This window comes from Sciurus vulgaris, assembly GCF_902686455.1.
Source record: "Sciurus vulgaris genome assembly, chromosome: 3".
In the NCBI taxonomy this organism is placed as follows: domain Eukaryota; kingdom Metazoa; phylum Chordata; class Mammalia; order Rodentia; family Sciuridae; genus Sciurus; species Sciurus vulgaris.
In genome coordinates, this window is record NC_136463.1 from 175,890,253 (window position 1) to 175,903,500 (window position 13,248).

General features: G+C 38.1%; 2 protein-coding genes across 2 annotated transcripts in view; both read right to left on the reverse strand.

Annotated features, from left to right (window-relative positions):
* LOC306658337 (dedicator of cytokinesis protein 10-like) overlaps positions 1–10,041 on the reverse strand; it is a gene marked incomplete at its 5' end in the record, with an annotated part of 43,112 nt that extends 33,071 nt beyond the window's left edge. The window contains 9 exon segments of the mRNA XM_079135171.1: positions 164–211; positions 437–503; positions 602–716; positions 808–929; positions 1,673–1,784; positions 2,842–2,958; positions 3,080–3,255; positions 5,856–5,900; positions 9,981–10,041. Coding sequence (XP_078991297.1) covers positions 164–211; positions 437–503; positions 602–716; positions 808–929; positions 1,673–1,784; positions 2,842–2,958; positions 3,080–3,255; positions 5,856–5,900; positions 9,981–10,041 — 863 coding nt within the window.
* A 645-nt stretch (positions 10,042–10,686) lies between these two features.
* Positions 10,687–13,248, reverse strand: part of LOC306657530 (dedicator of cytokinesis protein 10-like) — a 134,430-nt gene continuing 131,868 nt past the window's right edge. The window contains 1 exon segment of the mRNA XM_079133631.1: positions 10,687–11,403. Coding sequence (XP_078989757.1) covers positions 11,342–11,403 — 62 coding nt within the window. The 3' untranslated portion in view covers positions 10,687–11,341.

Here is a 13,248-nt window from a genome sequence, read left to right on the forward strand (position 1 = left end):
GGCAATCTTCGAACTTCTATGTCTAATGTGAAGTCAACTTAACAATCCTTATTTGCACATTATAATTTCTAACATACATTTATCAATGTAACTTGATATGTTAATATATGCCATAATGTTTTTTCAAAAACCACATTAACCTATTGGAATTTAAAATTATTACCTTATTATATTGCGTTTTCCAAGGTATCTGAAATTTTGAAGACAAACACTAGAAAGGAAAGAAAAGTTGCATTCTAATTATTCATACTCTTATTTATAAATAACTATTCACATCTTGGTATACTGAAAGAAAAATCTGATATTTTCTTTAAATATTCTGTGTAGTATTCTTGATAGATAATTTATCAAAAAGGTTCTTGGAATGATGGGTGGAACAGTGAGCTATTTTGAAAGTTCTAGAAGAAAGTGTTATCTAATGATCTCTAAAACTTACTCCAAGATGCTGAAGAAGTCGGACACCTCTGGACTGGGTGCCCTCTGCCAGTAGGCGATCAGAGTGTCTAGAGGGAAAGGTGCAGAGTGTGAAGCTCTTTGCAATACCAAGTTTTCTTTCTTTGCTTTTTTTTTTTTAAACCTAATTTGAAAGAGTTCTCTTTACCATCTGAAATTGTTTTCATGATGTGAAGAAAGCACATAAGAAGACTCCGTGTTTCTGCTTGATCTAACTTGTCAAATCGAAGCGTTGACCCAATCAAAGACAAGGGTCTTGGGATCTGGGAGGAAAAGAACCAATAAGGATGGAGCAGGAGAAAGTCTCCCTGCCTCCAAGTTCTGCCGGCTGAGAAGCAAGGGAGGGAGTGGTACCTTTTCACAGTTGTCAGTCTTCTCACTACTCTTCTCTGTGGTGCTTGGGTTGGAGTCAAGACTTGCTAAGGAAGCTCTGGAATCAGCATGGTTTACTGTAGAAATAGCTATTGATGAAAATGCTGTAAACATAAGCCACAGCACACACATGGGAATGAGATGGATGGGCACAAAAAGACAAAGATAAAAAAAAAAAAAAAAAAAAAAAGAAAAAGAAAAAAAAAAAAAAAAAAAAAAACCCAAACAAAAAAATAACGAAGAACCAAAACCAGTTGACTCTGAGGTGGCTGCTGTGTTGTGAAACAGAGTCTAGATTGGCATTAGAGATATGCAACACTTTAATTCTTATTACAATGGTTGTTGAGGAAAATTTGAACCATTATAAATGGAAAGACATAAAATAAAGCTTATTCTTTTGATCTCTTAAAATGCTTTTAAAGAAATCTAGCTCTCGTTTTAAAAATGTTTTAGTAAAAGCTCATAAAGAGAATTTAGGGAAAAGAGTTTTCAACTTTTGACAGTTTATGAAAAATTAAAAATGACATTTCCAAGATAGTTCTTAAAAATAATCTTTGAAGTTGAAGAGCTATTATGTTTTAAAAGAGTCTGCAATGAAAACTTAAAGACTTTCCAGAATGAAGTAATTTGATAACAGCTGATCAGATTGTTCCTTAAGCCAAGTAAAAATGACACTTAGAAGTAGAAGTCACTGAATGGCATTCAAAGAAATATGTAAAAAGGGCCTTTGATTGTTTAAATGCCATAGATACAATGTGCATGAATTATGGATTGGGTACAAAACACAATGATATACAATGTAAGAATGGATGAGCATTAAACAGAAGTGTTCTCAGGTTTCAAGTACCTGCTATGGAATTTAGAACATCCTTAGAAAATGATGTATCCACAGAGGTTGCGTGTTTCATAGATGTCTGAGTTTGAAATCCTCCATTGGTGCTCAGGTCATCTCTAGACCCCTGTTTTCAGAGCACAGAAGAGATTAATGGCAACTGAGCTATTTCAACATTGTCAATCCCTATGCTTCTTCTCCATTATACTTCCAGCTAAGTGATATTTAATTTGATCTTTTATGTTCCAACAAAGGTTTTCTACCAAAGTGGGCAGTAAGCATACTCTTAGAGACAATTTGATTTTCTTGTGTGAATTTTTTAAAGATGTAGTAGAAATAATCTTTTAGATATGGACAAAATGGGTTACATTATAGATTATATGGCATTATTATCATGGGTTAGTTTATGTGGAAGTTGTTATTATTAATAACCAGCTTTTAAATAAGTATTTAAATAAGGTTGTGTGTTCAGTGGACTGATGAGATTTGTGCTTTATAACCAATTTTTTTTTATTGTGCAAATTAATCCTCATAAGGATCCATGAGGTAGGTATTTTATCCTATTTACAATTAGGAAATGGAGGCTTAAAGAAGCTGGATAACTTATGGAAGGTCACACTGATAGTAACTGGCATTGCTGGGATTTGAACAAGGTCCCCTACTCAAAACTCTTCTACAGGCCTGAGGCCGTCTAGATGGGAATATACTCCATTGCTTCGGGATTCAGCAGTGTGTTGCTCATCTGGACTTAACCCAGACGGGTCTCCTGCGGGTGGTTGAGGAGCCACAATGATGTTTCAGTGGGGGGGGACTGTGAGAGGCCACTCTCAGGCTGTGACTCTGAATAAGGCTCTTGGCTACACTGAGGCCAGGGAACATAAAGACAGTGCGGAAAGTAGTGGGAGAAAGATGTACACTGAGGACAGGCAGGAAGGCAACACAGGAGCTGTGGAAACTGGGAAGAAGTGCAGAGAACAGACGAAAGTGGAAACGCCAAGCCGAAGGGAGGGACCAGGTGGAAGCCTGAAGTGGCCAGTCTGAAACAACTGACGTTGATGTGAAGACCTGGCACGAATTGTTTAATTGCTGATTTACTCACAGGAGGAACTGAGTTATCCAGGGCATAAATAGGAAAAGGACAAATCTTGGTTAATACAGACATTTGAAATGTTATGCAAACTTACCTGATTAGATGTATTGACAGTAAAAGGATACAGGTCCTTCAGGTAAATCCTTGGCATATTGTCCAGAAGCATACCATACAGGGGCATGTATAAACTTGCTATCTGGGCTTGCTTTCTCTAGGTGAAAGGTAGCCAGAAGAGATGATTCACATAAAAATCAATAGGCTTATAGGCCTGATATGCATTTAATGCAGTGAGCCATTAAATGGTGTTTAGAGTAGAAAGGAAGACCACTTACTGGTTCTCTGTATCGATCATCAAATGAATGCTTAGCCATTAGATTTTTTAAGACAGCTAAAGCTAAGTGCCTGATATCCTGGTCTTCCTGCAGGGCAAAGCCAACTTCTCGGAGCAGAATCCCAATTAAGAAGTGTTTGCGGCAAAATTCGTTCGTGACTGAATATTCAGGCATATCTTCATTAGGATAGAAAACAAAACATGTTTTTGAAAATCAAATAATCACTCTATAATTGCAAATGATATATCAGGCAACTACTATCAATGCGTGCCTCTGGTAGGTGGTATTGGGGAATAGTCAGAATAGTCTTGCCACAGAGATGAGATGTGTCTGTCATCCAGGGGCCTTCAGTGAGGTAGGGAATGTTCTGTGCACAGAAACACAAATGCAAACACAAGCTAGCCCGCCATGTCATTAAAATGGCATGTTTACATGCGTGAGAAAAAGAAAAAAACGTTTCTGCCTCTAAGGATCAGGAAATGTAGAAATGGATATGCTGAGGTGGACCTTGAGGATTCTTAGAATTTGGAGGTACAGTGGAGGCAGCAGAGGTCAGACAGGCGGATGGAAGAAGAAGGGTTAGGGTTTTTGATGGTATAAAATTCTGCAGGCACAGGAACTAAGGGGGCACAGGTATATGGGGTCCAGTTGGCACAGTCACCAAAAGAGGCCTGAGAGAGGGGTTGGGGTTAGATAACAGAGAAACTTAAGTTCAAACCCTTCGCTGGTATTTAGGTCCCTTTGCCATTTGCATTCCTGTAGGAAAGGTTAAGACACTAAAGCCCGGCTTGGAGTTCAGTGGCCTGATGAGACTTGTGCTCTGTGGACTTAGTGAGATAGCGACAGGATGTAAATGAAGTAGACAGAAGGGAGATGTCGGGGGAGAGGCACACAGAGGAGGGACAGGTGAGGAGATGTGGGGCCTGGGCTGGGCAGTAGGAACTGAGCAGCCGAAGTACAATCAGGACAAGTTGGCTGAAAGATGTGAGGGGCAAGGAGAGAGGAAAGCCAACAGGGTCTGCAAAATTATAAGCATGAATTAGGAGAAAAACATGTTAAAATTTCCAGTAATAACAGATGGATTCAGAATTGTCCCTCATGTTTCATAAGTGCAACTATTAATAGTGGTTGTATCACCTCCTGTGAGAAAACACAGGGAAAAGACTTCTTGATGCTGGTATGGACGATGATTTTATGAACATGACCAAAAAGCACAGGGAACAAGTTTCTCAGAAGCAAAGGAAACAAAGCGAAAAGGCCACCGTAGATTGGGAGACCACACAGAACATACACCTGAGCAGGGGCGCATGCAGAAGGAACTCACCTGACCCAAGAGCAAAAAAACAACCTGATTAAAAAAAATGGGCAGGGGCCTGGATAGAAGTTTCCTAAAGGAGACATACAAACAGCCAACAGGAAAAGGACAACCTGCCCAACCACTGTCTTTATCCACTCATCAACTGATGGACACAGGTTGTTTCCATTTCCTTGCTGCAGTAAACATGGGAGTACAGAAGGCTCTTTGGTCTGCTGATTTTATTTTCTTTGGACACATACTCAGTAAGGGGATGGCTGAGTCATATGGTCCATCGATCTTATTTATTATTTATTTATTTATTTATTATTATTTATTTATTTGGTACAAGGGTACTAGAGACCATACCCAGGGGTACTTAACAACTGAACTGCATTCATAGCCCTTTTAATATTTTATTTAGAGAGAGGTTCTCATTAAGTTGCTTAGGGCCTTGCTAAGTTCAAGTCCCTTAGCTGGCATTTAGGTTCTCTTGCCATTTGCATTTCTGGCTTTGAACTTGAGATCTTCCTGACTCAGCCTCCTGAGCTGCTGGGGTTACAGGTCTGTGCCACCGGACCTGGCTTATTTTTATTTTTTTAAGGAATTTCATGCTGTTTTCCTTCATGGTTGTACTAATTTACATTCCTACCACCAGCCACGGGGTTCCCTTTTCTCTACAGGCCTTCACCAGCACCTGCCATCTTTAGTCTTTTTGATGTGAAATCAGCATTTTGAAGAAATATCTGCACCCCCATGTTTGTCTGAGTGTTCTTCAAGGTAGTCAAGATATGAAAGCAACTTACATGTCCATCTGCAGATGGGTGGATAAAGAAAATACAAGGTAGCATTATTCAGTCTTAGAAAAGGAAGGAACATTCTGCCGTTTGTAATGGGGCGGAGCTGGAGGACATAATGCTGAGTGACTTCAGCCAGACATGAATACACTGCATGAGCTCCCTTAGATGTAGATTCTTAAAAAAGTTAAACTCATAGAAACAGAAAGTAGAAAAGCAGTTACAGGAGGTAGGGATTGAGAGAAATGGAATTTTGGTTAAAGGATATAAACTTAGCTATAAGATGAATAAATTGTGGACATCAAATGTACAGCATGGTGACTATAGTTAATAATAATGTAGTGTATGATATTATATAAAATCAGTTACAATGAATAAGCATGTATAATATATTTATATAAAATATATGAATTTTATTTATTATTCACACTAAGAAGATTTCTAATGTTTTGGGAAATTGAAAAATATCAACTTCTGGAGAGTAAAATATGAAAGAATTATGTTAGGGAATCAGTAAATTATCTATGACAAGAAAAAAGCTCAGTAAATGTTTTTAATATTTTGATCTGATTGATATTAAATATAAGCCTATTTGTTAGTACCTGAAAGCTGGAGATTTGTATTCTCTTTACTCATCAACATTACTAAATGACTGGATACTGTAATATAAAATGTCATTATTTACCTGAGGCATGTAGCTCTTGAGTTGATTCTGAAGGTGTCAAAGGATCTAGATTTAATAAAAATGAACAGAAAGTTCATATATACATATATACATATATATGTATACACTAATCTATACATACACACAAATACACTCAGTTATACACAGTCATTAACTGTGTAATTTATACTGGAAAACTAAAATATATTGTTTTAAATCATAACTGAGTCTCTTCAAAATTGTCATTTTTCAGGAGGAATATCTTAGATTGTTAATTTGTTTCCCTAAGAGAAAATGTCTTGAACAGAATTATTTTAATAGCTCCAATTGAGCTCCTATTTTTCTATTAAAAAAACAGCCTGTTTTGAAATACATGTGTATATTCACTGTTTATAGTATCAGACCTACCAAGAAATTGTCAGGCCTTTTTTGAGATATTGATTAATAGTGAACAAATGGAAATAAAATGACCAAATAAAATTTCGTACATCTATAAATCAGCTTAGTTAACCAATAATAACTTGGCCCTAACTTGTAAAAAAAACTCAAAACCAAACAGACAAACACCTAAAAATGTTATGGTCTAAAATACTATTTCTACCCTTTTTTCTTTGAAAAGTGTTTTTATACATTAGAAAAAGAATGCAGGTAATATATGTGGATTATGTTTAAGAGTAAAATGCTAAAACTTTTATAGGCTTGATAATGCAATTTTCTCTCTAAAATAAAAGTGCAAGCTATCGTAGGCTTAATGAGGCTCTTTACCATTTTTGTTTCTGCTTCCATGAATAGCAAAACTGTGCTTTGTGAGTGGTAAATAACGTCACCATGACATCCCTCATAAACAAACAGATCCCTCTTTGTGTGAGAGCTTTTGCAGATGGGAAACCTTGGGGTCCCCAGGGCCAGGGCTCTGCCCTGGAGTTAGGGAAGTGTTGGCTTGCGTTGTTGGGCTAGATTCGTTTGTGTTTTGTGCATTTTAAAAACATCTTGTTTCATTTGTGCCAAAAGTATGATGTTAGGAAACCCCCGTTTCTGGGGTGTGGAACCTATCCATACCCTCTTGGGATTCTGACCTCTTTCCAAGCAGGAGCAATAGTTGATAGGGAAGGGAATGGGGGAACAAGCAGAGTCTGTTATACAGCTCGGTGTCCACATTACTGCACAGAAGGCAGTGAGGACTGGTTCAGAAATAGTTCATTCTCTCTATTCACAGTTGCACTTGGTGACAGCCATGATATCTGAGCCTGACTCCTTTGAGGGAGGGATAAAGATGATTTTCCACCATCATCTGCAACTCTTGGGCTTACAATCCCAATGGAAATGATTTCTTTTTGGAAAGACTTGTATTTTCAGCTCTTCTGAAAGGCAAAGTGAGAGGCCATGTTTCCCAATTTCTTTAGTCAGTTCAAAGTATCCTGGGCAGTCAAAGTCTTTTTGCTCTGAAGCAGGGGGGGCTTAGATTTGAAGCTTTGCAATAATGGGCCACTTTGACTTGAAGAGTCTGAAAGAATGGTTTTGAATTGAGACACCAAAATCCTCTCCCATGGGCTTGGGTTGTTTTTTGGAAGTGTTTCCACAGAATGATCCTTTCTTTCTTCTTCTTCTTCTTTTTTTTTTTTTTTTGAATGATCCATCCTTTTAGGCTAAATTTATAGGTTTAAAACATTTTTTTCTTGTTAAAAAATGAAAATTTCTAATTTTTGCTTTTAGGATTTAAATTGATTTCTAGAACTTTCCTATTATTCCTCAATTCTTCAAAAAATTGCTCATCTAAAAGGAAATTCACAAGGCAGAAGGTAGGTCCTTTAGAAATATAAAAGAACTAATTAAACTTCATGCAAGTATTATGAAACAAATTTTCTCAGTTCATGGGTCACTGTCCTTCAAAACATCCCACAAACACCATTGTCTGATTCACAACGAATAAGTAATACACAAACAAAAATCCCACCCACCGCCCAGTTAGAAGTTACTCTTGATTTACTTCTGATGAAATACAAGAAATGTTATCTGCTTCAGAAGTAAATATCCTTTTATACATTAGAAATATCCAAGAAACAATGATGTTCTAGCTAGAGCATTAATGTCAAATGATGTTCTAAGAAAATTACAAGCAGATTCCTTGAGAATTCTCTACCCCAGTATTAAAGTGTTCAAAACACTAGTGTTTTTTCATTCAGGCTCAAACACCATTATCATCTCCAAATGATTTTCCTACTATCATACTTTGCTCTTTCTCACTTCTGATCACACTAAGACCAACTCTGTATATTTGCTGTTAGTGTTTCTTGGGTCTTGTGACTAATGATCTCTCCATCAAGCTATTCCTCTCTGAACCCCCCCAGAACGTCTGACGTGTTCCATGACAGGAATATCCAGAAGGGAAAGGAGGTAAAGAGATTTCATGGGACATTTTTTTCTCTTTGCTGACATCTCCATAATTCACCCGGAACCCTTTAACACTCCTGTTCTGAATCCAAACATTGCTTACCTGCCCTCAGGCCAGAGCAGATCCTCTCGTGTGCCCATAGGTCCATCAAACCTTATCATGCTTCATCTCAGGCAAATGAACTCATGGCCAGGAGGGGACTGTTTTATACGAAGATCAAGGATCTCCTAGCTGTGGTCACCACTGGGTTTGAGGTGCAGAAGATTGGCTCTCAGATGCCAGTTTTGGCATTTCTGAAGTTACCCCTCACCCTCTTAAAAATACAGACTGTTTAATGTTTTCAAACTCCTTTTATTGGTATTTTTCACAGGCACTCTCCTAGTAGTCCCCAGACCTTGGACACTGAGAATCAGCTTGCATCTGTACCCACTGCTTTTGGAATAATGTAAAAAAGAAGAGTTGCTGGGATTGCTGATGGGAACTTTGCAGCTTATGACCAACATATGACTACCCATATACCACTCCACGAAGAACCCACATGTCCCTCTCTCTTTCCAACAACCAGTCTTGGCCAAGAGGGATTCAATCTCTACTAGTCTTCATCTGCTAGAAGCTCTGCAGCTAACCAATGGGAGCCCCAGTCCCACTGGGTGGTTCCAGGTGTGATATTGCAGCACCCACCACACATATGAATTAAATTGGGTCCTCATGTGTATGGATTCCATTTATGTGGCTGGAGGAAAAGGAAAGAGAGCTTTCTGTGGGAAGAAGAAGAAAGGTGTTTTAACAGCATGTTGTGACTCTAGTGGAGGGTACATATAGACAAGCAGAGGGGATTGAAGCTAAAAGAAAGGGATGGGGCTTCCTGCAGAGTTGGAATGCTAATTTTGCCTGTACTTCATCATTTTCTAAACAAAATATTATCAGCATGATATATGCATATACAGATCATATATTATCATTCTCGACTGATGCAAGGGTATGGTATAGGGGCCATTTGTAATCGGAGCAACTACTGATTGCTTTAGGATCATTTTGCCATATTTGCTCTCAAGTGCTTTTTATTTTCTGATACTCATAGGAGTGTTGGAATTTTAATATGTATACACTTTGGCTTTCTGGAGTTTGATTATTAAGGTGATAAATCATCAGCCTGAAAATACGATGAAATCCTTCTACTGAGCGACATTCAGGGGTCTGAAAGTTGAATTTCCAGTACAATGTCTCTGTCATAACTGCATCCCTCAGAGAACTGTGTGTCATCAAGAAGGAAATGTGCTGGTTGACCTATGGTATTGACTTCTGAATGGCTGCAGACACAGAATAGGGATGCACTGAGGTACAGATAACGGGCATAAATTAACTGTGAAGAAAAATGAAGGGGCATGTTAATTTCTTTGTGATTTGGGCATTCTGTGTTTTAATCTGAGAATGGACAGGCAGGTATGGATTGGGATTATGATGAGGATACAGAGAACACCTGACATCCCTGTATGAGATCCACTTAATTGTGTATTTGATACCTGTGTCTTATTTTCAGTCTTTCCATCTTTAGAACTTGGAGGTTTATCACGATTTTTAAAAATTGAGCTTATTTTTAAGAGTATTAATTTAAGAAATTTGTGTAAACATGAAAAAGAATATAATAAGGATTCAACATCTTGGTAATTCAAAATCAGTTCTTACCAAGTCTCGTCTTCTGCAAAGGAATGTTTTGGAGTCAATAATTAACAGTGGACTCTGGCGTTTCCTACCTGAGTATGTCTGAGAGTCCCGCGGGCCTGGCTGCTGGACTTCACTCCTGAGGTGTTCCATTGCAGAAGGTTTGATGGAAATAGGCCACACACATCCTGCCTGATTCTGAAGCAGGTGGTCTGCTGTTCATTATCAGCTTAACATGAATTGTTGCCTGCCTGGGGTGCACCTGGACCCTCAGCAGAAGTGTAAGGGTGGCCATGGTGTAGATGGTTAGAACCTGGGACAAAGATAACCATACCAGGGGAAGGGATCAGTCAGGTCCACTAACTGGCTTGCAAAGCTTCCTCCTTAGAGTTGCATGTGGCCCATGGCTCACATTTCACTGGCTAAAGCAGGGTCCATGCTCATGCTGACTTCAAAAGAGGCAAGAAAGTGAATCCTACCACAAATTTGTAGGGTGTATAAAAGGAGTATTTGTGAATAGCTTGGAAAGCTACTCCAACCTCACGTCTACCTCAAGATTCTGATTCGTTATGTTTTCTTCAACATTCTAGTACTTTCCGAGGTTTGGAAGCCCTTAACTTACTTAGTTCATCTCTGGAGGAAGTCCCCATTGGGTTTAGGACCTTTTCTGACTTCTGGCAAGGTATCATAAGTATTGTGTAAGGAATTCCATTCATCAGACATCTGTTAGCTACTTTAGCATGACTCACCAACCCATCAAGAGGAAACTGAATGCAAAGTAACTGTATTTTTTATTTCTATTAACAACAAAATACTTTTATAATTTCACATCCCATTGTTTTTAAGAGCACATATATTACAAATAAAGGAACTCCACAAATTTTAAAGATTAGTATTTATCAACACTTTTTTACACATACACAAATATTTTAATATAATGGTATCTGAAATGGTAATCATATAATTTTAGTACTGTCATAAGTAATAACTAAAAACGTTCTTTTAAATTTGGTAAAAACCATATATTTTACAATCTTCTATTTACATCTGAAATATGCTTAAATGTTACAAAAACATTCACTTTAACCTTTAAAATATGTGTACTAGGACCACGTATTGAACATGTTGTAACCGACAGCAAACTCGGAGTTTGCTTTTTAGCTACACATTCATTGGAATCATGGCAAATATTCAGCTTGGCTTGATCAACACCACTCAATGGGAAAATAAAAAATCAAAAGAAATGTGCAAATTCAGAGGCTGGCAAAATTCTCAAGCTAGCGAGGTAAACAAAAATATTAACACTGTAAAAACTTCAAATAAATTAAATCTATCCTTCTCTTCCCCGAGATGAGCTGCGGATTCTGAAAGTCCTCCCGGAGGCCTTCGGACCTCCTCTTAGCCTTCAGCACCCGGAGAGATGGAGACCAGCGGTGGAGCCGGAGGCGCCTTGCTAGTTACACGCGTGCAAGCTCGTTCCACTCCGCGCTTTGCTGGGTCGTCCCTGCCCGTAATCTTCAGACCGCAGCGACACAACACGGCACAAGGATAACAGAGAGGTTAGCATGTGTGTCCCCAAATACAAAATTAAAACTCAGAACGGTGATTTTTTTATTCCTAATGGGTATACCTCTCAATTTTGGAAAAAAAAAACAAACAAAAAAACAAAACAAAACAAAACAAAAACAAAAACAAACAAACAAAAAAAAACACATTTGTTGAAGGAGATCTGAAGGATTTGTTCCCTCCCAGCTAGTCAGTGAATTGATATTTAAAGTAGAATCACATTAATAAATGTTTGAATGAAACTTACAAATGCATCTGAGTAACTCCAGAATTTCATTCTAATCTAAGAGTTTATATTGCCAAAATCTATCAAAAGGGGCTGGGGTAGATCAGAAGTCACATTTAAATGTTTGCATTAGTGGAAATATAAAAAAAAATTAAACTTGCCCTGATTTTGCTTGAAAATAATGTTAATATGTCTCCTGTGATACTTTCTTAGAATCTGACCTATTCAAATAACGACATGTAAACACAACAATAACAGCATCCGCAAAACCCCAGGCACCTCTAAAAGGTATCGTTGAACACAACAGACTTAAGGAATATTTTGAATTCCAAGATATGAAGATTTTCCCATGACCCTACACTTGACCACCCTTGCCAGGATCTGCAGCTTTACCCCTCTTCCAGGAGAGAATTGCTACTTTGGTCCCCCAGAGAGCACTTGGCATCTGAGTTTCCCATACTACCAATGAATTCTCAGGATCAGTGACACAAGGCTCTGCATGAATAATTTGGTTGATAACGTGTTCGAAGAGCATCCGGGGCTCTCTCAGCAATTCACTTTCATCTCCTGCACGCGTGGCACTAACAGAACGGGTCTGTTCCCTTCTCTGTGCTTTATATTTGATGCTCATTACTGCAGTTGACTTCACTCTGCTGTCATTCCCACTGAATGTTGAAACACACTCCAAATGAGCATCTTATATTTATATTTCATCTCTGTACTTACATGCGTTGCTTTGGCCCCAGCCAAAAGAATTACTGTTTTTTTTTTTTTTTGGCTGTTTATAAAACACTGTGAAATTCTGGCTGCCTATAAAAGTAATTATTGCCTGTCACTACCGATTTAAATGCCTCCATCTCAGCATCTCCATTTTACACACCAGCATCCTTTTATCCTACTCCATCTCTTCCCTTATATGGAAGGTTCTTTAATTAACTAGATGATTTCAGAACATTCTTCTTGCTTAGGCTTTTCTGGACACTCTTGGAATGAACTGCATAAATAATTCTATTTTTCTATTTTCATTTTTGGAAATAGAAAATATTCTGTGTTTCCAGAATATGTGCCCAAGCATATAGGTATATGAAGTCACTCCCATATATAACCACTTATGTGACAAAGACCCATCAAAGCTCAGGACCAGGACAAAGTTTGTCTTTCCTGCTGACAGATCTATTTCTTTTACTGAACAGTCAGTTTCTAGGAAGCCCAGAGGCAAATTTTCCTTCTTTTAGCAAAGGTTTCCTATAAAAGAAATTATTTTCCTTTCCCCTTAATCACCTGGTCACCTGGTCTTTGATTTTGGTTTTGGCATCTGGGGTGTAGTGCATCTTTGTTTTGGAGACAAATGGGCTGAAACGCATTCTAGAAGCTGGTAGAATATGAAGTTTCTTTTTAAAAACTAAATGGTTAACTTTAGTTTTTATCACGAGGATCCCTCCCCACCCCCCACAGTGACTGATCTTGAAATGGAAATGAAGTTGTTTTAATTAAATAAAAACCTTGGAGAACACTAGCCACTTGGAAGGGGTTTGAATGCACAGCTAGGATAGGAGATAGTTACATCA